This window comes from Anolis sagrei, chromosome 5 (genome assembly GCF_037176765.1).
Source record: "Anolis sagrei isolate rAnoSag1 chromosome 5, rAnoSag1.mat, whole genome shotgun sequence".
NCBI lineage: Eukaryota > Metazoa > Chordata > Lepidosauria > Squamata > Dactyloidae > Anolis > Anolis sagrei.
The window spans coordinates 46,534,766-46,558,742 of record NC_090025.1 but is presented as its reverse complement, the minus strand read 5'-3'; the positions used below and the strand labels follow the sequence as shown (position 1 = coordinate 46,558,742).

General features: G+C 38.4%; 1 protein-coding gene across 3 annotated transcripts in view; it reads right to left on the bottom strand.

The window, feature by feature from the left end:
- Positions 1-23,977, bottom strand: part of GAB1 (GRB2 associated binding protein 1) — a 118,590-nt gene that overhangs the window by 7,010 nt on the left and 87,603 nt on the right. For 2 of the 3 annotated variants that reach the window (XM_060778898.2, XM_067468685.1), the window contains exons 2-7: positions 18,888-19,182; positions 14,039-14,252; positions 10,480-11,084; positions 9,150-9,235; positions 8,389-8,695; positions 4,274-4,363 (exon numbers count right to left, since the gene is read on the bottom strand). In XM_060778898.2, coding sequence (XP_060634881.2) covers positions 4,274-4,363; positions 8,389-8,695; positions 9,150-9,235; positions 10,480-11,084; positions 14,039-14,252; positions 18,888-19,182 — 1,597 coding nt within the window. The remainder of the gene's footprint in view (positions 1-4,273; positions 4,364-8,388; positions 8,696-9,149; positions 9,236-10,479; positions 11,085-14,038; positions 14,253-18,887; positions 19,183-23,977) is intronic. The other variant, XM_060778899.2, reaches the window with a different exon arrangement.

The window sequence follows — 23,977 nt, the reverse complement described above, 5'->3', positions numbered from 1 at the left end:
ATGATCCTAACTAAGTCTCGGAATTACATGATTAAATTCAGGAAAGTCTTGCCAGCAGTCTACATTGAAATCAATTGCATAACTGCTATTTATTGAAAAATTGAACTCTGAGCAAATAAGCTATGTCCTAACATTACCCTGCAATTAAAAATAATGTTTTAAAATCCATGTAAATGTTGACATGAATTATATTAGGACTATACTATCTCGAGGCCGTCCTACTTGTATATGTATATAGAACAAATGTAAGCAACTTAAAGAATCAGGCTGGTCACATTCACTACTTTTATATGAGTTTTCTGCCACAAACATCTACTTAGACATAAGCCCACTGACTTCAGTGGAAATTCCTCTCATTGAAATGTACATAAGATTACAGCATTAAACAGTTTTTAAAAGTACTTCCAAGATTTAAGAGACTGCTTTCTGCAAATGCACAAACAAGCAGTCGCAGGAGACAGCACTATGCAAGAATTCAAGGTGCTTAAGTGTTCCGGGCAGTCTGGGGTAGCAGCTCTTCCAAAGAAGCTGGCTAAAAAGCATTTTAAATTATTCATCCTAAATTTAGGTGAGGTATCATCCAAATTGAAATACTTTTACTAACAAGGCCACTGAGTCACTGCCAAGTATAAACAAGGGCAGAATCCAATAGTGAATGTTTACTAACAGAATGTCAGGATCTGCAGGGACTGGAGGAGGAATCACATCTCCTGCTCTTTGCCTCTTAGCCATTTCTGGTGGGCCCAGAAACCATCAACAGACATTTTTAGTTGCCATAGGAAGATATGAGAGGTAGGATGAAAATTATTCAAGGGGAACATTTAACCAGTGTAAAAGTACACTTCACATTTATTTGTATGTTTGTTTGAAATATTTTTTCCCCAGGCCACAATTCTTCCCAAAGCAACATACAACAAATAAAAACGTTTTTTTTTAAAAAAAAAGACTAAAGCTAACTTAACAATGGGTTTTAAAAGCCAAACATTCTTTGAGGACAGATTAAAACAATCCCCAAAACCAACTCTAAGCCTACTTCAAAGAACCAAAGGTTGCTGTAAGTTTTTTGGGCTGTATGGTCATGTTCCAGAAGCATTCTCTCCTGTTGTTTCATCTGCATCTATGGCAGGCATCCTCAGAGGATGCACCTACCCAGCTTGTAACTCTAGAGACCTCTGAGACTTCACATTTATTTATTTATTTACAGTATTTATACTCTGCCCTTCTCACCTACAGGGGACTCAGGGCCGCTTACAATGCATATATACATGGCAAACATTTAATGTCATTTAGACATACAACATATACAGACAGACACAGAGGCAATTTAACATTCTAGCTTTCCGGCTTCATGAGGGTATGCTTGATTCTGGCCACAGAGGGAGCTGCCGCTTCACTGTCCACTTGTGACACCAAGTCCTTGATTGAGTACTTCCTCATTCTTGCACACACTGCTGGAAGGTTTATGATGTCGTAAATGAGTTAAATTAGCCTCCCCGCATAAAACAGTACCTAAATTTCCTACTTAACAGATGCAACTGTCTTTCAGGCTGCATAGGTCAACAAGCTAGACTATTAATGGTTGGGAACTCACTCCAACCCGGGCTGGCTTCGAAATCATGACCTCTTGGTCAGTAATGATTTAATGCAGCTGGCTACTAACTAGCTGTGCGACGGCCCAGTCACAACCTCTGAGGATGCCTGCTATAGATGAAGGTGAAACATCAGGAGAGAATGCTTCTGGAACGTGGTCATGCAGCCCGAAAAACTTACAGCAAACCAACCAAAGGTTATTTGGAACAACACAGTCTTGAATGCTCACTGAAAACTCAGCTTGACATTCCTAGGAAGTGTATTCTCCGACAATGATAGCGCTACTGAGAAAGTCCAGTCTTGTATATTCACTGACCAAATCCCTATAGTGAAATCTGCAACAGGGCCTCCATTTATATATATTTATAATCACTGAATCTCAACAGAAATTCTTAATACTAGTTTACTCTATATGCTTACAATATATATTTCTACTAAGATGTCCGAGACAACTCTCAAAGTAATAAAAATTGCCCTTAAAAGTTGGCCTGTTCCACAAAGTAGTAAACAGCTGTCTCAGCAGAAAAGAGGGCAGACTGTGGAGAATATAGTCCCATATGTTACTTTAAACATATCTTCCCTTTGGCATCATAAAATGTTTATTATATGTTCACTCATTATTTGTTTATTATATGTTTGAACCATCATAAGGAACAGGTGCAGGAATTAAGCCTAAGAAAGTAGATCTTGTGATCTCTGCATTGGAAGTAATTTCTATTTAAAACCCAGTGCCTGCATATTTTCTAGCATAGCAGGAAAGGAAAAAGAAAACAAATTTTATTTTACTTAAAGTCATATATGGACCTTAATTTCCATCCCAAATACTCCAGATTCTGGGGCTACTGGAGCTATAATATTATCCTGTATCAATTTAGGTTCCATATATCGTATATACTCGAATATAATTTGAGTTTTTCAGCCCTTTTTAGGCTGAAAAAGCCACCCTCGGCTTATACACGAGTCAAAGTTATTTATTATTTTACCTTATTATTATTACTACCGTTATGATTACATTTACATTATTTGACTCCATTATTATGTTTATTACATTTATTATTGTACTCTATTTATTATTATTACATTTATTATTTTACTCTATTTATTATTATATTATTATCTTACTCTATTTATTATTTTACTCTATTATTACTGTTATTATTACACTGCTTCGGATACATTTCAATTATGCTTTTATATCCTGTTGTTTTATTGTTTTATTAGATTGTGATATGTTATTGAGTTTTTAACTATGTTTTTATTTGGTAAACTTTGTTGTTCACGCTGGGCTTCGTCCCAGGTGTAAGCCACCCCTAGTCCCTTCGGGGAAATGGTGGTAGGTATAAAAATTAAGTTATTATTATATTATTATTTCCATTATTTTACTCTGTTATTATTATTTTTATTACATTTATTATTTTACTCTCTTCATTGTTATTGGAAGGATATGAAAGCAATTTACATTGAAGAAGAATAGAATAATGGTTTAATCAGAGTTGAACAGTCTTATCTTAAATTACAGTTTTATGTAAATATTCAAAAACATTTAACCTACTGATATCTCAATTAATATAATTTTATTGGTATCTATTTTTCTTTTGAAATTTGCCAGTAGCTCCTGCATTTCCCATTTTCGACTTACACAAGAGTCAATAGATTTTTCCCAGGTTTTTGTGGTAAAATTAGGTGCCTTGGCTTATATTTGGGTTGGCTTATCCTTTATATATGGTAGATGCCAGGCCCCAAATAGTTTTTAAAAGAAAAAAAATCAGCAGACCACAGGTTGATAGCAAGTGTTTCTGACAATGGGAATCCTTCAGTATATATGTATTTACTGGGAATCTAAAACTCCCATCCAGATTCCACTGAAAATTTCCACATTACAGTAGAGTCTTGCTTTTCCAACATAAAAAGGCTGGCAGAACGTTGGATAACCAAAAATGTTGGATAATAAGGACGGATTAAGGAAAAGCCTATTAAATTGTGTAGCACCAAAATATCATGTTTTACAACAAATTGACAGAAAAAGCAGTCCAGTACACGGTAACGTTATCTAAGAATTACTGTATTAACTAATTTAGCACCACAACATCACAATGTATTGAAACGGCTATGTATCCGGGCGGGAGGCAGACTGCGTTGGATAATACAGAACGCTGGATGAGCAAAGGTTGGACAAGTGAGACTCTACTGTACATGTGAAATTGCAAGTTGGCACATTTGAGGCTGTAGCATGTCAAATTGCTTCTGTTATTACTAAAACCTCTATCTATGTGATAACATGGGATATATCAGCATAATGCAAATCAATTATTAAAATAACTATAAAATAAGCACTTTCCCTTCTTCATCACAAGACCATATACCTACCTGTTCAAGCATTTCATACTGTAAATATTAGTTAAAATAACATAGAGGTGGCAAGATATATTTGAAAACAAAAAATAAATATGTAGCAACAAATGCTAAGCTGTCTGGAAGAAAAATTAGTTTGACACATATTCCAGCAATGTTTTCTATACTATGTGGTGCTTTTCCCTAAGCATAAAATATTGTAGCTAACAAGTAAATGGAAACATGAATTGAGATGGTAAAAGAAGTAATAACAAGGTTGTACAAGAATGTCACGTTTAGGAGATTTCATCATATGGAGCCCCAGAGAGCATGCAGTGCTTGATGTACATACCCTTTCTTCTTGCAGTAAATTCACCTATGGTTTGTGAATCTGTTCGCTCTAAACCATGGGGTTTAGGTCTTAAAATTTTAGGGCTCTGACCTAATTGGTAAAAAAAAGAGAATCTTTCTTAATATAAGATATATTTTAAAAATTATAATCATCGGGTAGGTAAGAGGAGCTGCCAGGCCTCTTGAGAAATATTGCATAGAGAAGGAAAAGAGAAGTGACTGGCAGAAAGAGTTTTGCAGTGAGGCTAAAGCTCATGCTGGGGAGTAAGCACAGTAGCCAGAAGGCATGCAGGAAATTTGCTTCAAGGAAGCAATAGAGATATAATGCTATGAAGAAATGAACCCCCCCCCCCCCCCCCAAAAAAAAAAGAAAAAAAAAAGAAAGAAAGTCTGGTTGGCACGACAAGAGCAATACTGTAGTGAAAGAAACTGCTCCCTTCCACAACTACATCTGCTTGTAGGCTTCTGAACTGTGGTCTGTTTCCTTGGCATGTTCTCCTTAGAAACACCCTATGAAGTAGACTTCCATGAGGAAAAAAAGCATGGCAATAATATAGAGAGAGCCTTACATGCCAGTCGTACATCTCATGTACAGGAAAAGACACGTCCTCAATGGATAAGGAAGTGAATTCAATGCATATCTACATGCATCTCAATTTTTATTTTTTTTAATTAAGTTTCTCCATAGAGTCTGCACATAGTCTTAATGTGCTTCTGCAGAAATTTCATGTTGGTGGCAGCTGGCAACCCAGTGTCAGGATGAAATGGAACAGTGCAGCATTTATTAATGTCCTCTCTAAGGAGAGCAAAGTAATGGATTCTGGAACACCAATGTGAGAAAACGTGCCTCTCCTACTTGATCCCAAAATAGTTACCATTAACCTGATAAAATTTATTTATTTATTTATGAATGACATTTATAGCCCACCTTTCTCAACCATATGGCGACTCAAGGCGGGTTACAGATTGGCACGATTTGATGCCATGCATTCATAAAACCCAAACCTATTTCAGATACATTGGAGAGCTGGCCATGTTTGGCTTGCAGAGGAGAAGCCTGAGAGGTGACATGATGGCCATGTATGGATATGTGGTGGGAGGTCATGGGGAGGAGGGAGTGGGCTTGTTTTCTGCTGCCCTGGAACAATGGCTTCAGGCTACAGGAGGGGAGATTCCATCTGAACACTGGGAGGAACTTCCTGGCTGTGGGAGCTGTTCAGCAGTGGAGCTTTCTGCCCCGAAGTGTGGTGGAGGCTCCTTCTTTGGAGGCATTTAGACAGAGACTGGATAGCCATCTGTCAGGGTACTTTGAATGCGATTTTCCTGCTTCTTGGCAGGAGTTGGACAGGATGGCCCATGAGGTCTCTTCCAACTCAATGATTCTATGATTCTATGTATTACATCATGAAAACTCAGTACCAGTTTGGAATATGCTTTAATTTCCGACCATAGCTTCATAACCATAATTTCCCCATCAATTAGATTTCTGCATTATTGGTCTTCATTTTAAAATTATTCACAATGTCACCTTGTAAATATTTTTTTTAAATTAAAGATGACAATTACAATTACTTTAACTTGCAATGATGTTCAGCAACAAAAAATCCCCAAGCATTATCTTTTTAAAGTATACTCCTTATACTTATGAGCCATCACCATCACCACCATCACCATTAGTAAAAGGTTTTCCCCTGACATTAAGTCCAGTTGTGTCCGAATCTGGGGAGTGGTGCTCATCTCCATTTCTAAGCTGAAGAGCCAGCGTTGTCTGTAGACACCTTCAAGGTCATAACTGCATGGAGTGTGATTACCTTCCCGCCAGAGTGGTGTCTATTGATCTACTCACATTTGCATGTTTTCAAACTGCTAGGTTGGCAGAAGCTGGGGCTAACAGCAGGAGCTCACCCCGCTCCTCGGATTCGAACATGAGACCTTTTGGTAAGTAAGTTCAGCAGCTCAGCAGTTTAACCCACTGTGCCATCGAGGGCTACAACCACCACCATAACCAAACGCAATTCAAATGTAAAGAAGCCTAACTTCAGTCAATTAGATTAGGCTCACTGAATTGATGGAATGATCGTAGATTTATCCTAAAAATTCTGGGATTTGTGGTTTGGGGAGAGAAATTAGAATTCTTGGCCAGAGATCTCTAATTCAAGAAAACTACAAACTTCAGGATTCACGGGCTACAGCTATGGCAGTTAAATGGAATCATAGTGTTATAACTGTCTTGTATGAAAGGGTCTCAAGTGTTGTATTGATTTACCAAATTCCAGCTGATTCAGTAAATTGACTCTAATTGGGACTGCCGATTGAATTGAGGCCTGAATATATATAACAGCTCGAGAGTATTCACATTATTTTGATTTAGATGGACACTCAGTGGTGCTGAGAGGGGATAGGATTTTCCCAAGCAAAGCTTCAACTTGCTATCAATGCTGTTTCCAAAGTACCACCACAACACATGCAAGCTTTGAAAGATTAAAGCAGCAAAAAGGGTAATGGCTATGTACACACAATTCAACATAGGTGGCATCAAAAAGATCACTCAAACAGCATTTTCTGATATATTCTCAAGTATCTGTTGTCTTTTCTGAGAGTCACCTATGTCTATGTTTATATATGCTCAGTTGGAACTAGACTTCTCCCTCTACAAACATTAAGTGCTCTCTCCATTTACACAGTAAACAGTTGTGAGATACAACAGTAGGAGGAGAACAGGATGGTCATTTTATTCTAATTCTCCCTCCCCCTTTAGAGACTCCAGCACCATTTCCAATTAAGGTCCAGAAGGCTGTCCAATCTAATAGAGCCATTCTCCAGGAGAACAGAGTACTGTAATGGCAAAGCGGGAATAAAATATATCTGCCACCCTGTTCCTTTGCTAAGTAAAAATCTGGATCCCACCCAGTTATCCACAATGCATTACTCTTACCAATGATGTTGGCTCACATAGTGTCTTTATAAACTCCCTTTCAGAGCTTTAAGAACTAATAGATGCTCTATCTCAATTATAGAGCTAAGAGATGAAGGCCTTGTTAAAGCAAACTTTTGTGTCCCCATAAGGCACAATACATAAAGATCTAAACAGTGTAGACCACCAGAATGTCAACTACTCAAAAGATTGTTCATATTTGGTTCTTCAAACTAACCTCATATTTGTTCATTGATCTGAATAACTGAAAATAGAAGGCTATTAACAGTTGACTTCTAAAGGTAAAAGTAAAGGTTTCCCTGAAATTAAGTCTAGTCGTGTTTGATTCTGGGGGCTGGTGCTCATCTCCATTTCTAAGCCGAAGAGCCGGTGTTGTCCGTAGACACCTCCAAGATCATGTGGCCAGCGTGACTGCACAGAGCACTGTTGCCTTCCTACCGGAGCGGTACCTATTGATCTACTCACATTTGCATGTTGTCAAACTGCTAGGTTGGCAGAAGCTGGGCCTAACAGCAGGAGTTCACCCTGCTCCTCAGATTCAAACTGCCAACCTTTCGGTCAGCAAGTTCAGCAGATCAGCAGTTTAACCCACTGTGCCACTGGGGGTTACTTCTACTTAAGCACAAAAACATTTTTTCCAATTAATGAAAAGGCTAGCAGCAATTTTTTTTTGAAAAGTCTAAATTCTGTCTCTCATGGATCCATCTGAGCCTTCTACAGGTTGTTTGCCTCCAATGTGAGTTAGGTAACCTGGAGCAAAGGAACCAGTGCAAACCTCACCATTAACATCGCTGTGTGTTTGACTACTTTGGAGATGTGTACACATTTTCGCATGAAAATCTGATAAAGAATTGGAAGTGTATTTAGCTGAAATACTATGACATAGGTAACCATGTTGGGAAACTCTGCCTTAGCAGCATTCCCAATCATAACTAAATCAGAATATAAATGCCTCTTCAGCATGGATTCTGTAAAATAATGAGAATATATTTTCTAATTTATTTTGCCAGTGATGAGCTGTATAATCTCTTGATTTATTATAAAAATACACCATGCATATGTTTTATTGGATGGCTTATCAACTATTTATACTGTTCTCTTGATTTTTATTATCTGGATAACAATGCCTAAAAATCTCAGCAAACCCTCTAAGCACCTGGCAGTGAGCACTCTTGCCTCACCTTTCCTGTCAGGCTTGAGGTTCCTATCCACGGGCGGTGGTTCACATTCTGCAACAGGGACTGGCCTTCTAGGAGGAGTCTTCGGACTGGACCGAAAGCCCATGTGTGCTGGTGGAGGGACTTGCATTCCAAACAGTGAAAAGTCAAAAGTGCCTGGAGTCATTGGCACATAGTTCGTCATTTCTTGAATAGGTTCAGTGAAACTGCTCGAATGCTGCCGTGGAGGAGAATTTGGGTTCATGGGGACGTAATTTTCATCGAGTTCTTCACTTGAAACACTTCCCACAGTTAACAGGCTTTTGTTTTTCTAAAAGCAATGACAAATAATGTTTTAACAACAAAAAATTGACTTCCCAAACTAGATTTCTCCATACCCAACAGAACTTCTTTCTAAAGTGTATCTTACCAGCTCCAAAACCAACTCTCTGTTTTGTAACTGACAACCTCAATCATACACATTTTAGCCAGGCTAGTGATGGATGATAGCTTGACCCCATCCTAAGCCCTGAAGTTACACTCACTCCTGAAGTTACATTCATTCTGGAGATCAATTTATCTCTTTCCAACCCCACATGATAGCTGAGGGGATGATGGGGGCTGTAATCCAACATACCTAGAGGACACCAAATTGGGAAAATTTATATAATAACTGAACATTATGTATAAAACACACTTCATATGCCCTTTCTATTCTCAGAGAATATATATTGAAGTGCAAACCCCATTAAGATGACAATGTTGATAACCCAAATCAGACTTACAAAGTGGTTTTGGAAGCCTTCCAGTGAACTCGATCTGTCATTGGCAAATGTTCGTGGAACAAAATAGCAATCCTGAGATCCAATATCTAAAAATAAAACGGGGCAAGTAAGTCAATAGCATAAGGACATACAATTGTAGTCAAACGGGAGAGATTTTTTTCTACTAAATTTCTATTGATTATGTTGGTTTTGTTGCCAGTGGAACCATCATGGATTTATGGAGTTTTACAAAACAAATCCACACAAAATACAAAAATAAGGATTGATTTCATATAAACTACAATCAGTCTAACAAACTAAACACCCAACAAATTAGAAATGCAAACAGTTCACAGACCTACATATATGTAAGCCTATTAAGTCATGACACAAAAATGTCCTGTCAAAAATGTTAACATCTTCACCATGAGATATCAGACCAACTCATGAGAGAAGAAAGTTATCTTAAGAGATCGTCTAATCTGACCCCTGGCCAATTTAAGAAATGCAATAATGACGCATCTCTAATGGGTGGACACTCCAGGCTGTGCTTTAAAAGCTTCCAAACAGGCTTCAAGGGATACGACTTCCAGACAAACACACTGTATGAGTTAGCCTATCCATCCCAAGAATGCTTAATCCTAATTGTCATGCTATGAAGACTCTTAATATGGGGAAATATGTTGATGATGCTTCCCTGTTTGCAATAACTTTGATGCCCTGCAGTGTTCAAAGCACAATTTAACCAAGTAAAAAAAAGGTCTTAGAAACTCAGAGAAGTTGGCTTCGATTAAGTGAGGGGTTTTGGGCAGAACACAATGATAAATAGAAGGATTATGCACTTGTTTTCCGTCTTCCTTTTCCTTTCTCCAATGCAAATCCTTAGCAAACCCCATCCAGGATACCTTGAGGTGCAAATGGTTTTCATGCAGCAAAGCTCCATTGTCTTTTACATTGTCTCTCAAGACCCACTAATATGTCCTCAGTGCTAACACAAGTTATTTTGCTTCAAGGAGGAGGATAATATGGTGAGTTCCACACCTGCCAAATTCCATATACAGAAACCAAACCAGACTGGCAACTGAATCCTAAATTCCAGTGATGGCACAACACCCACTATTAAAGGCTAGCCCACAAGCTAGTTTAGGAGGCCAGAACAACTCCTAAAGCAATGTCCTCACATACCTGGTCACTGCTTCCTGCCCTCCAGCATCTGCTGCATGAGGAATGTTCCTCACTCTGCCTCACAACAAAATTGGCCCTAACTAGTTTCGACAGACTGAATCTTACGAGTTTAATGAAGAGAAATGAAATTTGTGTTAAAGCATAACCAAGAAATGAAAACACCAACCTCTACGGAATATATTGAAATCCATGGTGGAAATAGTGTTGCTGCGTGAAGGGGGCATGCTCCCCGTAGGGACGCAGTAGCTGCTATCAGTGTCTGAGGAAGTACGGGAGATACTAGATGCTTCCACAGGCGAGCGGTCTGAAGAATAATGAGGTTTCGGTGGCCGAGGTGGAGGAACATCTGGAATGGTCTCAAGCTTTGAACTCTGAGCCAACGATCCTTCTGGAAAAGTCCGTGGGATCTGGTAGGTATTTCCAGGTGTGGGTGGAATGTCATAACTAATGGAGAAATGCCTCATTTGAGCATCAAGAGAAGAGGGAGCAGACGGGGCACTGAAAACATGTTGCTCTCCATCTGCATCAGTTGCTGAAGGAGATGCCTTGGGTAAAACATCCTGCGAATAACTCCTTGGGAGGTTATAAAGGCTACCATCTACTGACACTGAGGTAGCCCTTGGTGGGGGAGAGTCATACACACTTGGTGGTTGTTGAAAAAATCCATTCACTGTATGCTTATTCAATGATTGCACAGATGTTTTATGAGAAGGCACATTATCATTGCAGTCTGTTTCAGAAGAAGCCGCTTTTGCTGCATCAGCCTGTGACCTAAAAATACAAGACAATTAAAAAAATTGAAACATTCAGGTTGTTATAAAAGCAAATTTCTTATGAAATCACAAACATCAAACAGTGAATCAAAACAGCATGCTAAAATGACTTTCAATTAAATGACTGCTGTCATGCAGCCATCACATATGAAATTAGTTCTTCTACAACACCAGAGAAGTAGGATGGCACAAGCTTCTTCTTGTTGAATATTAAGAGTCTACATGTTGAGTGGTGGCAAAAGAGCAATACCTTTTTCATTCTCTAAATCAGTGGGTTCCCAGATTTGTTGGTCTTCAGCTCCCAGAAATTCTAACAGCTGGTAAACCAGCTGGGATTTCTGGGAGTTGTAGGCCAAAACACCTGGGGACCCACAGGTTGAGGACCACTGTGTAGTTACTTTAATGATGTGCTGCATTTCCACAACATACTGCTGAGGTCTCAGCTCCCATTCTGTTGTGGAAGTAAATAATAGTTCAGCATTGTGGAAAGCTCCTTGAAAATTGGAATAACACATTCTGCTTTGCATGATTTGGCACCGGGACTGTGGCGCAGCTGGCTGGGAGTCAGCTTCATTAAGATCACTACTGAGTCATGAGTTCGAAGGTCGGAGTGAGCTTGTGTAGCTTGTTGTCGACCTTTGCAATCCGAAAGACAGTTGCATGTCAAGTAGGAAATTTAGGTACCACTTATGTGGGGAGGCTAATTTAACTGATTTACAAGGCCATAAAAAGTCTGTGGAACTCCCTCCCGGGTGAAATTAGATCAGCTCCCTCCCTCCTGATCTTTAGGAAAAGGTTAAAAACATGGATGTTCGACCAAACATTCAATGAGTAATCTATCAGTGCAATAAGTAAAGATGAAATAGTGCAATGACAAATTGGAATGGCCACAGATTGGATTGTGTGGTTTTAAATAGTTGGTTTTAAGGTTTTATTATGTTTTAAAGATTATTATAATGCTTATGTTTTGATTATGTGTGTGTTTTTGGCATCTAATTGTTGCCTATATATGTAAGCCGCCTTGAGTCTCCTATGGGGTTGAGAAGAGCGGGTTATAAATACAGTAAATAAACACTTCTCCTCTTAGAATTTTAGGTCACTGGCCAAGGCAGCTGAGGCTTCTAAGTGTTGAAATCAAAAGTTTAGGAATCACTGAATTATAGGAAATCCATACAAACTATAATAAATCAGTCCACACGTGGAAGTCACATTTTCTTGCAACATTAGCTTATTTTTTTGCACTGGTTATTATAATCCACAGCAAAACATGCATTATATGCATGTGCACACAAAGAAATCAAAATTGTTACAGGCAAATTACAACTTCTTGGTTAAATTCTAAACACAGATGCCAAACAATAGCCATTAGACTCACTGCAAAGGAACTTTTTTACTTTCAAAATCCTCCAGCAGTAAATACTCCTCCCCTTCTTCTGAGAGAATGTAAGAGCTGGTTTACACGTACATGATAAAAATTGAGAGATATCAGAAGAAATGCACATTATCTTTCATGATTCTCAAAGGTTTTTTCGAAAAGCAACACCTTCTGCTTCAAAAAACCCTCCAAACAACCCCTTCTACTAAATCAATTTCCTAGTCCAAATTAAAAAGGCACATTTAATCTATTACTGAATAGTAAGTCAACAGTTATGGAAATCTCTATTGATTCAACATTCTACTTGAGATTTAGGATGCAGTTTTTAACATATTTTGAAATAGTATACTAAAGTTAAGATTGTTAAGCAGCAATGAGATATTGACTTCTTGGTGAAAAGCAAGATCCATAATCCACTGTGGGTTCCGTGTAATTGTTTAAATGCCCATTGAAGTTCCACCAAAATCCTCACATAGGGATAATGTGATCATGTGGCTCCTTTAGTACATCAGCTTCATTGCTGCCTGTTCAAAGGGCTGGCTGTTAAGCAGAAGAAATTGATTTTCTGAAGCAATTCATCTAGTGACAGTGAAAGGGCCAAAAAATTATGAATCAAATCTTGGAATGGGGTGGCACAAATTGACTGCCCAATATAATTATCTGATAGCACTACAACTGCACTGAGATATTAAAGTGCAAATCAGCATTACACAGTAATGGAAGCACAAAAACGCAATATTCTTTGCCTTTCTCCCATCTCTCCCTACAGAATATTTTAATCAATGAAGCTGTGGACTTGCCATTGTGTGAAGTAGTAAAAGCAAAAACAATTATTACTGCAGCACAGTGTTGGACCATGTACAGGTTCTGCATTCTTTATGTGTTCTGTTTTGGAATGATAATAAACTTTATTTATACCCTGCCACCATCTCCCCGAAGGGACTTGGGGTGGCTCACAAAAGCACTCCAGAATGCTGCGTATAAAATAAACGATACATAGGCATAAAACAATAACAACATAAAATTATAGCAATACTTGTGTGTGTGCGTGCGCGTGCATATATATATATAAACACATATACATATACACATGTATACAGTAGAGTAGGCCAGCAGAATGTTGGATAAGCAAAAATGTTAGATAATAAGGAAGGATTAAGGAAAAACCTATTAAATGTCAAATACATTATGATTTTACAAATTAAGCACCAAAAAATAATGTTTTACAACAAATTGACAGAAAAAGCAGTTCAATACATGGTAATGCTATGTATTTATTAATTTATCACCAAAACAATGTATTGAAACAACTGTGGATCCAGGTAGGAGGCAGACTGACTTGGATAATACGAAGGTTGGATAAGCGAGACTCCACTCTGGGCGTGTGTGTCTGTGTGTCCATGTGTGTTTATGGGGATGTCTTGGAGGTGGGTTCCAAGTCCAAACAAGAAATAAATTCATTTTTCATATGCACCTTATACACATAGCCTCAAGGTCATTTTACGAACAATATTTTCACAAGAAGTAACTTTTCTAAGTTGACTACAGCTTTTAAGGAATCAAAAGTTAGCATTTACCTTGGTGGTCCTGGCTTCTTGCTCTGACAGTTAACCAGTAGCAAGTAGTCTTGTGGATCTTCTTGACTTGAGGCAGATTCGATGGGTGGGATGTTAATGAGCTGATACGGAGGTGGTAGGGATGGTTCAGGTTGTGCGGATGGCAGGGAGGTGTTGACAGTTAAGGGTAATTCAGTTGCGGCTGGCACAGAACTGCCAGGTGGCTTCACAGCATCTGCAAAAGACAGAGGCAATCAAGTCTTAACATTTTGAAAGAGAGTTAAAACCTGGCTGTTTGAGCAGGCATTTGCAGACGCAGTTTAACTAATTAATTGAGACTCATGGAACATCTGGACGATGCGACGGAAAATGATTTTAATGATGAGATGCTGAGGGCTTGTACTTTATGGTTTTAACTGGGTTTTTTTTTTGTTTTTATATGGTTTATATTATATATAATGTTTAGTCTATTTTATCTTGTGGAGCATTGATTGCCAACTGTAAACCGCCTTGAGTCGCCTCCGGGCTGAGAGGGGAGGTATACAAATATAGCAAATAAATAAATACATAAATACATAAATAAATACGTCATTCCATGGTTAATGCATTTTACATTTTCAAAATTAGGCATGACAGTCAAAAACTGACATTTTAAGTCCTGGCTGGATCATGTAAATTGTTTTTAATCTTTTACATCTACTAATATCCATTTTAATAACCATTTAACTTTCACAAATTCCTTTTAATTAACAATGAATGCAGAAGTTTGAAAGTTGGACTATTACTCCAGGAGACTGGGTTTGAATACCCACTCAGCCACACAAACCCATAGGATGACCATGAGCAAGTCAAACTCAACTCAAACTCTCTTAGCCTTAGAGGAAAGCAATGGAAAAACTTCCTCTGGAAAAAAAAATCTTAGGATCACCATAAGTTACGAATAATTTGGAGGCACATGACACATAACATATGTTTAAAAATGTTCAATGTTTTATTAGGGGAGAGTCAATTTTAATGTTTTATTCTGTTTTTATCGATGGCATTGAATTGTTGCCAACACTGTGAACCGACCGGAGTCCCCTTCGGGGTTGAGAACAGTGGTATACAAATATCGCAAATAAATAAATAACAAAAAAATATTTTGGACTTTTTTTCATCCCAATGTAACAACTTAATTAATGTCATATTCATGCCTAAGGGTCTCTACTACATAGATATGGGAAGAGGCAATGGAAAGGGGATGAATCAGCCACAAAATAAAATGATTATGTGGCTCTGGAATCCATTTCCAAGGGATGAGTCACCAAGGCCATATGTGCAGAAGCAAACAGGTTGAATGCACTTCAGATTGATATCAAGAAAAAAATCATATAGATACCATGACAACAGATCTTAAGTGCTTAGCCCACAAAGGGTATGGGAGCTATTCTCAGAATGTGTTTTGTCTGCAACTGAAAACTGCAAGCAAATCACTAAAAGGACAAGAAACCTATGAATCATACACATTTATTTTAATTTGAAACTCTCACACAAATGGTAGTACAACATACAGTTAAAGTGCCCATGTTTCTCCCACCCTACTTGTACTTTATTACCTCATTTATTAAAGTGCTGGAAAGCATTCATTATATAAAATCACAGGTTTACATTCAAACTGCAGAATCACCCAACTGTCTTTCAGTTTTCTCCACCATTTTCCTTGCGATCATCACACTAATTACTATATACATTCCTTGGTTCGTACACTTTTTTAACTGCTTCCCTCCCCAAGCCATTTTTTTTTCATCTCCCAACTGGGAGGCGAAGGAGAAACAGCACCCCTCCCCTCCCCAAGGGATTTCTCCTTCATCTCTCAGCTGGGAGATGGAGAAATGGCACCCCTTTTCAAAAGAAGGAAGGAAAAGTGGCATCCTCTTCTTCCTGGTGGAAGGGTGCTGCTTCTCCTTCCTTCTGTAGAAAATCATTTTTTGTAATGCACACCTCAAAATTCAATGGTACATTAGACGCAAGTAAATATGGTACTACTTGTCAGATAGCAAGATACAAGGAATTAAATTTTCTCTTCTACAGAACCATTATTGTTGTGTGCCTTCAAGTCATTTCCAACTTCAGGCAACCCTAAGGCAAACCTATCACTGAGCTTCCTTGCAAAGATTTATTCAGAGGGGGTTTGCCATTGCCTTCCTTTGAGGTTAAGAAAACGTGGGTTACCCATGGCCACCCAGTGGGTTTCCATGGCTGAACAAGATTTAAACCTTGGTTTTCAGAGTTCTACTCATGCACTACTATATCATGCTGGCTTTCTCACTGAGATCTAAATACACCAGATCCCATCAGTTACTGGAAACTAAGCAGGTTCAGCCCAAGTTATGGCTTGGATGAGAGACTGCCAACATATACCAGGTGCTGTTTTAGGCTATATTTTAGTGGAAGGAACTGTCAAAAGAATTTCAGCGTATTGTTTGCCTAAGAAGTCAGTAATAGGTGAATTGAAGGTGCATGCACATGCACACACACACACATAAACAAGGAACCATTAACTATCTCAAGTTTCTATTTCAGCAATCCTATTACTCGATAACATCTGCACAAAAATTAGTCAAACTATGAACTTTATTTCTCAAGAAACACAGAAAACAATATACAAACTATTCAAATTCAAGTGAAGCTCTCAGCTATTAGCTATTTTTTTTATCTGTTTGTTTGTTTTGTTCTGTTAGAAATGCAATACAATGTTCTGGTTGTGGATGACACGATAAATAAATAAATAAGCTATTAGCTAAGATCAAGGAGAGGGGAAACTAGCCACTAATTCCAAAAGTTGAGCAAAAAAATCAGACCTTTTTTGTTTTTTTGGGAGGGGGTGCTCTTTCTTGTTTTCCTTTCTCTTATCCTTTTCATTTTCTGTTTTTTTGTAAAGCAAAAATATAAAGCCTGTGGTCCTCCAGGTGTTACGTACTACTCACTTCTTGTTTCGGATGTTGAAGGGGAAAGATCTCCAGAAGTAGGGAAATCGGGAATTGCTGCTTTACTTCATTATGTAACTATATTTAAATTTTTAACTAGAATCTATATAATTTCTTCCAATTTAGTCAATAACTATTACGCTTCCTCAGAAGGAGAAGCAGTGTTGTCAGAAGCTGCTGTTGCCTCTTCATCGCCTTGAGTTCAGCCTCATAAAACAGAAGTAGTAACAGCAGCAGCAGCATTGGTAGATGCAACAAAGGAGCCGCATTTAATGAATCAATAATCTATCATTTAGAAATCCAAGATTAGATTCCTCAGAACTCCGTATTTCGCACCAAAAGCTAATGATCAGGTGAATGCATTCACTGCACAGACGCGAGTACATTCTCAAATCTCACAAGAGCAGTAATTTGGGACTGGGAGGCTACATGCAGATTTAGATTTACCTAGAGAGTCTCCCAAACAAATTGAGAGGAGCCAGCCTTCCAAGGTATGATTTAAACTTCCCTTGAAATGGTCTCATACCAGTTTTAGTCACTGAACATGCAGCTTGCAATTGAAGTGTGTCTATTTCTGAACTACATTGGTTCTAAAGCAGGCATGGAAAAACTTCGGTCCTCCAGATGTTTTGGACTTCAACTGTTAGGAATCGTGGGACTTGAAGTCCAAAACACCTGGAGGACTGAAGTTTGCCCATGCCTGTTCTAAAAGAATACTCTGATACTAACTAGAAAGAAAAGGGCACTGGACAGAGATTTCAAAACCCCAGAGTAATTTTCTGAAACAATAGAAACATTTCATCTCTGTTGCAGCAAAACAGTAGTGGTGATGAGGGAGATTTGGCAGAGGGAGAGGTCCTTGACTGCCCCCAGACAGCTCAAGGGTATCCTCAGTAGAGATGGAGACATGCAAACAACCAAAGGTAAGTGAATAAACAGAAGATAATGAGTCCATCCAAGGAGATTCTATCATAAAAATGCACCAATTCCATCTGCTCTCCTTGGCAAGACAGGATAGTAACGAAGAGCAGCTGGCACCACTATTGTCCTGCCCAGGTATTCCAAAAGGCCAGAAATTGTGCTGCTGCAGAGAGAAGTGTGGAGTTGTTACTTCTTTTAGATCAGTGGTTCCCAATCTTTTTTTTGACCGGGCTCCACTTGACTAGAGACCATTTTGACCAGGGACCACTCTCCAACATTAGTACCAAAAGGGTTACTAATCAGATTTTGATCAACTTTAGATTTGGTCTGGTTATTTGGGGTGCTGATCCAGAAAATTGCGTTGAATAAACCACATCAGCTCTAGTTTCCAATACAGAACATATGCCATCTAGTAGTCATCATCTGCTCGCCCACAAAAAAAAAACAACATATTTAATGATCCTCTGCACTATAAGAGGGTTTTGCGGGACCATTCACTCTCATTGCAATGGTGTAGTAATGGTGAGGTTGCGGACCACACTTTAGTTCTTGCGGGCCACTGGTGATCTATGGACCACAGGTTAGGAACCACTGTCTTAGACTTTCCCAGGATGAACTCTTATTTTTCACCACTCTACTCAAGGATGGTTCATTTTTTGGGAAGAGTTAATGTTGCATTTTAATTTTGATCAAAAAAAGAACCACCCCCTTCACTGAATAGAGTAGCAAAACGTTTTCTTTTAATGCCTGGGTGGGAAACTGATGACATCCAGTGGCAGCTGGCCTCCTGAGGTGACACTGGCCTTTTCACCTCTCTGCAGAATGGATTTGAGGAGCCCTTTCTCTTTAACCTATCCACAGGCCATACCAAAATCCATAATATTGGTCCCAAAACCCATCCTCATGCATGAGGACAACTTATATACCTGCATATACAGTACACATAAATGTAAGCAAGAAAGAATTCAGTGCTGTTCTCTTACCTTCTTCAGTAGGATTGAACCCACAGATGTCACAAATACATCGAACCCACTTATTCATTTCCTCTTCACTGTCAGCCACTAGGTAAAAGACTCTATCTATGGTGTTAATGTCAAAAATATAACTGTTTTCAAATTCTTTTTTGTTAAATGTCAATCCAGCATCCACTTGTTGACACAAATTTAAGTCAATGATACGAATTGGTTTCTTGGCATGGTCATTTTTGTAGTATTCCAGGACATCTGGATCCCCTGTCAGTCGACCGCTGCGAAGCACAAACCATCTCCTTTTCCATGCCTAAAGAAGTGAAGAGAGAATAAAAACATCTCAGTTATTCATTTTAAATGTATTCTTTACTGTACCAGCATTTAGTACAATGTGTAAAATTACAGTAAATAGCCAAAGCTTTAAGACTGCATTCTGAATTGAAGCATTCTGTGTCCATGAGTTCTGCATCCATGGAGTCAACCAATCATGACTCAAAAAATTGAAACAAAATTAGAAAAAGTAAAACTTGATTTTGTTGTGCTCCAAGCATTATGCTGATAGGTAAGCATTTCCTGTTGTGCCCTCCTGCCATTTCAAAATCCTCAGGTTTTCTCTAGTACCATTTACTACACTATTGTATATAACGGGACTTGCGCATCTACAGATTTTGGAATCCGAGGGGAGGGGGTTCCTGGATTCAAACTGCAGTGGATACCGGGAGTCCATTGCATGTGAAATGACTGAGAAGACAAAGGAGGCAAAAAGTTGACCTATAATGCAATCCTATACAGTTACAAACAAGACATGTTCTGTAGGTTTGATCTTAAGTTGAATTTGGTTAGGGTTAGAGTTAGGGCTAGGGTTGGAACAGGTACATTTTTAAGTGTAACTCCAGCCACACACACATGCACACTTTGGATAGCATATGGAAGGAGTTACACCACTGTAACTTTTTTTTTTGTTTTTTGCTGTCTGTTCAGAGGCTTTCACCTTACTTTCTGCCTCTGCGATAATTGGATTTTGAAAAGTTTGGATTGTTGTGGAAACAAAGGAGTAGTGAGAAAACTTCAGTTGAGACACTTTTTTTCCCATGATAACTCTTTTCAGGAGTAAATTTCCCTTCCAAGGAGTCGATTTCTCTCACTTCCTACAGTCTCACCCCTGTTCTTAACTATGTTTGCAACTTGGGGACTGCCTGTACATGTGTATTCAAGCACCAGTCTGCAATCTTTACTACTCCTTTTCCTTCCTATGACTTTTTATAGCTCATTTCCCCTCCCCCAAACTGTAACTAAAATCAGCATATGAAAATCAAAACAAAAACCAATATTTGTGTCCCTATTTTTGCTTTGTCTGTAATTTTACTACTTCTTCATAAGAGAAAGCGGAAATGCTATGACAAGCAAAAATAGGAACACTGTGACAGTTATGACAATGTTAAATCCTGATTACACCTTCCACAAAGGCTTAAGAAATGTAATGTAATATAATGTACCATGCGGTAACCAACGCAAATATCTTTAGAACTGATAACAAATGCACAAATTTGCGATTTTAGGTTTCAATTATTCTGTCATAAAATGCTCTATTGTTAAAAACAAAACAGAACTGAACAAAGCTGTTGTTATCTATAATATGCTTTCTCTATTTTCTATGGCTAAACGATGACTAAAACTTTTTTTTAAACGAAGGCCTTACATAATGGCATGTTTGTCACTTGATGAAAAGTACTTTTTCTTTTGCTTGCTATGCAAAATGGAAGCATCAATGGGAGTATCAGCCACTTACAAGTTTCATGAACTCTTCAACTTTTTACTTATGTCTTCAAGAAAAAGAGGGATTAATGCTATAGTAAGTTGGGCCATTGAGGGCCCTTCCACACAGCCATATAACCCAGAATATCAAGGTAAAAATCCCACAATATCAGCTTTGAACTGGGTTATCTGAGTCCACACTGCCATATATTCCAGTTCAAAGCAGATAATGTGGGATTTTATTTAGTTGTGTGGAAGGGTGCCTGAGCCCTCAATTCCTTATTGCCAACAGCAGCCACATGACTAGTGGTTTAGAAGATGGGCAGTGTAATTCAAAACATTTGGATAGCAGCAGCATAGGAAAGATGAATAATCAGCAAAATTATTCTCCATGCTTCCACACAGCAGTACCTAGAGATGCCACCAATTGTTCCTAGGCATTCCACGTGTAAACAATGTATCCTGAGCCAATATTTTGTATTGTTATTTACAAGTTGCGTTTATACCCCTCTTTTTCTCCAATGAGGTCTAGATAATATAGATGATATGTTTCATCACCACTTTATCTTCACAACAGCCCTCTTAGGCAGTTCAAGCTGTGAGAGAGTGACGAGGCCAAGAGTATTTTCATGGGCTGTGGGAACCTGAATGGGATTTCCAGGTTATAGTCAAACACTGTAACCACATTACATTGGGTGCCCTCCTCAGACCTTTGACATCTAGAAACTCATTGCAAAGAAAGCATAAACTTCTGGTGTTCACAAAGAGGTTACAGAACACACTAAATATAAATTAATTATTTAAAAGTGAAATTACTAGCTTTGGTTAAGCAGAATTACTCCATGTGTTTTCTCAATACAACACAGTTGAGGAACCTGTTGGCTTCCAGATATTGTTGTACTCATACCTCCCATCACTTCCAGCCACTATGGGCATAGTCTGGGATAAGATCAGTGATATTCCAACAACTTCTGAATGACCAGGAACTCCCCATCCCAACTTCAGAAGTCGCCAAATAGATAATATCATGGATAGGAAGCAGGTAAGGAAAAAGAAATTACTGCAGACTAACATTCAGAACACAAATTGATTAATGACTTGTGCAACAAGGTTATTTGGACACATAGGGTGCAAGTGTGAAAGTCTGCATAACCTCGTTTATTCATGGAACTGAAATCGTGCCTGCATTTCACTGCTAACACAAGCCTCTTTCAACACTGAGAACGAAATACAGGTCTTGTTGCAGACAGTTTCATAAAATAATCGTCTAAACAGAACTTGTTTATAGTCTTGGATGTCACAAAATACCAAGTATCTGAAAGAGTGATTTTAGACTATTAACACCTGCTTCTATGCCTCTCACCCCATCTATGCCCAGATGGGTTTTTTTCCAGATAGGGAAAATGGGAATGTTTATTTCAGTTGCATAAATGAGTCACTCTCATTGAAACTGGCACAGACTATCCTCAAAAACAAAAGCAATTCCATAAACTACACACAAATAAGGCAGACACAAAGGTTCTCTGGATTATAGCACAAAAGCACAATTTAGCAGCAGAATAAAGCTTGGAGCTAGACAAGAGAACTGACATCAGCACGCGTGCTAATCATAGTACAAAGGCCCTTCTATGTTTTGTCAAACTGAAAAGGGAGCCCACATAAATCACTCTTTGTTATCTGAAAATATCTGGGATTCTTGAAGCCTGTTCTATTTTTAACATTTTAGCATTGGCTGCCTGGCAGGAGCTGTACATGGCCTGACTGAAAAGCACTGAAAAGCACCATGTATGTGTCTTCAACTAGCCTGTTGACTTATGACAACGCAATGAAATTCATAGTTTTTTCTTAAGCGAGGAATCCTCACAGGTGGTTTTGTCAGTTCTTTCCTCTACAGTCCCTGGTATTTCTTGGAAGTATCCCATCCACATACTATCTCTGCTTAGCATCCAAGATCCGATGGGATCTAGTATATTTAAAGTATTTAGGCTGCAAAACACCACAATGCACAACAAAGGACTCTGGTTTGGCATCTGCTTCCCAATCCTAGAATCTCTGCTGTGCATCTGAGCCAAACCTATATAAAATGTATTCTTTCATTCACCCATGCTGAAGACTTATCAAACTTCCCAGATAGGACAACTAATGTGGATGCCTACAAAGACATAGTAAAGGGAGATATTTGTTCTTTGGAAAACAACCCATCTAAATTTGCAAATATATTTATGATGAACTTGCAGGTTTTTAAATTAAAAATCAAATGCAGGAGAAAGCAAAACTGACATATTTCTACTTTGGGACTTTTCTGTATTTTTTAAAAAAATGGAGAAATGAAAGTAGCTCCTTCCTTACCACAATAAAAGCTGGTATTGTGAGAATGTTGCTCAATGAGCCCCAAAAGCAAGGACTAGAATGCCAATCACAGCCAAGTCAATAGAACAAAGTCTAAGCCTAATGTGGAAGGACTGCCAATGCAGCCGCAAACATTTTCAGCACAATCCTGTCCATGCTTACATAGAAATAAAATCTATTGTATTAAATGGGATTTACTCCCAGGGAAACGTGATAAGTGAACCTCTGTATGTACAGCAAGGCTCACCCACATAATGTGGATTGTGACCACGGTGGGGGGTTGGGGTGTCACAACTCATTATTCTATTTAATGCAATTATTATTTAGCTAATTAATCACACAATTAGGGCTAGAATGAGGAGCTGTCAAACTGGCCCAAAAGAATTCAAATTACCTTTTGTCAAGACGCGCTTGTTCAATAGCAGATAAAGCTCTTAACTCCCTCTGCAAAACTTTTGTAACTTAAGCAGAAAATGCAGACAATATTAGGTGCACCTTTACTTACAGTTACCTACAACACAAAAAGGGCAGTCACGCTTCTTAAAATACTTGTTTTTCCAGGAAGCACCATCTTTTTGCACAGGGGAAAATAAGGAAAAAACAGTCTCAGTGGAAGTTTCCACTCCACCAGCGATCATCCTGATAATCTGTTCAGAATACACACATGGCCAAAATTTCCTGTTTTCAATGTATTGTCACTATTTGCTAGTCTTGCGTTGGTCAGTTCTAACTTTAGCTTACTTACACAAACAAAGAAAGCACTGAAAACAGAACAGTGGCACTCAATTGCTTTGTGCTTCGCCATTAGAAGTGGGACTTATTTAACTGCACTGCGGAAAAATAATAAAACAAAAACAACAGTCAGAAAGATTAGAAGTTTTTTTTAAAAAAAAACTGCAAGAATTGTATTGCTTTGTAAAATCTATTTCTTAGTTATTACACAGATTGTAAGTTTGCTCCTTAGTTATTACCCACTTATAAATAATGCATTTTAGTTTTAG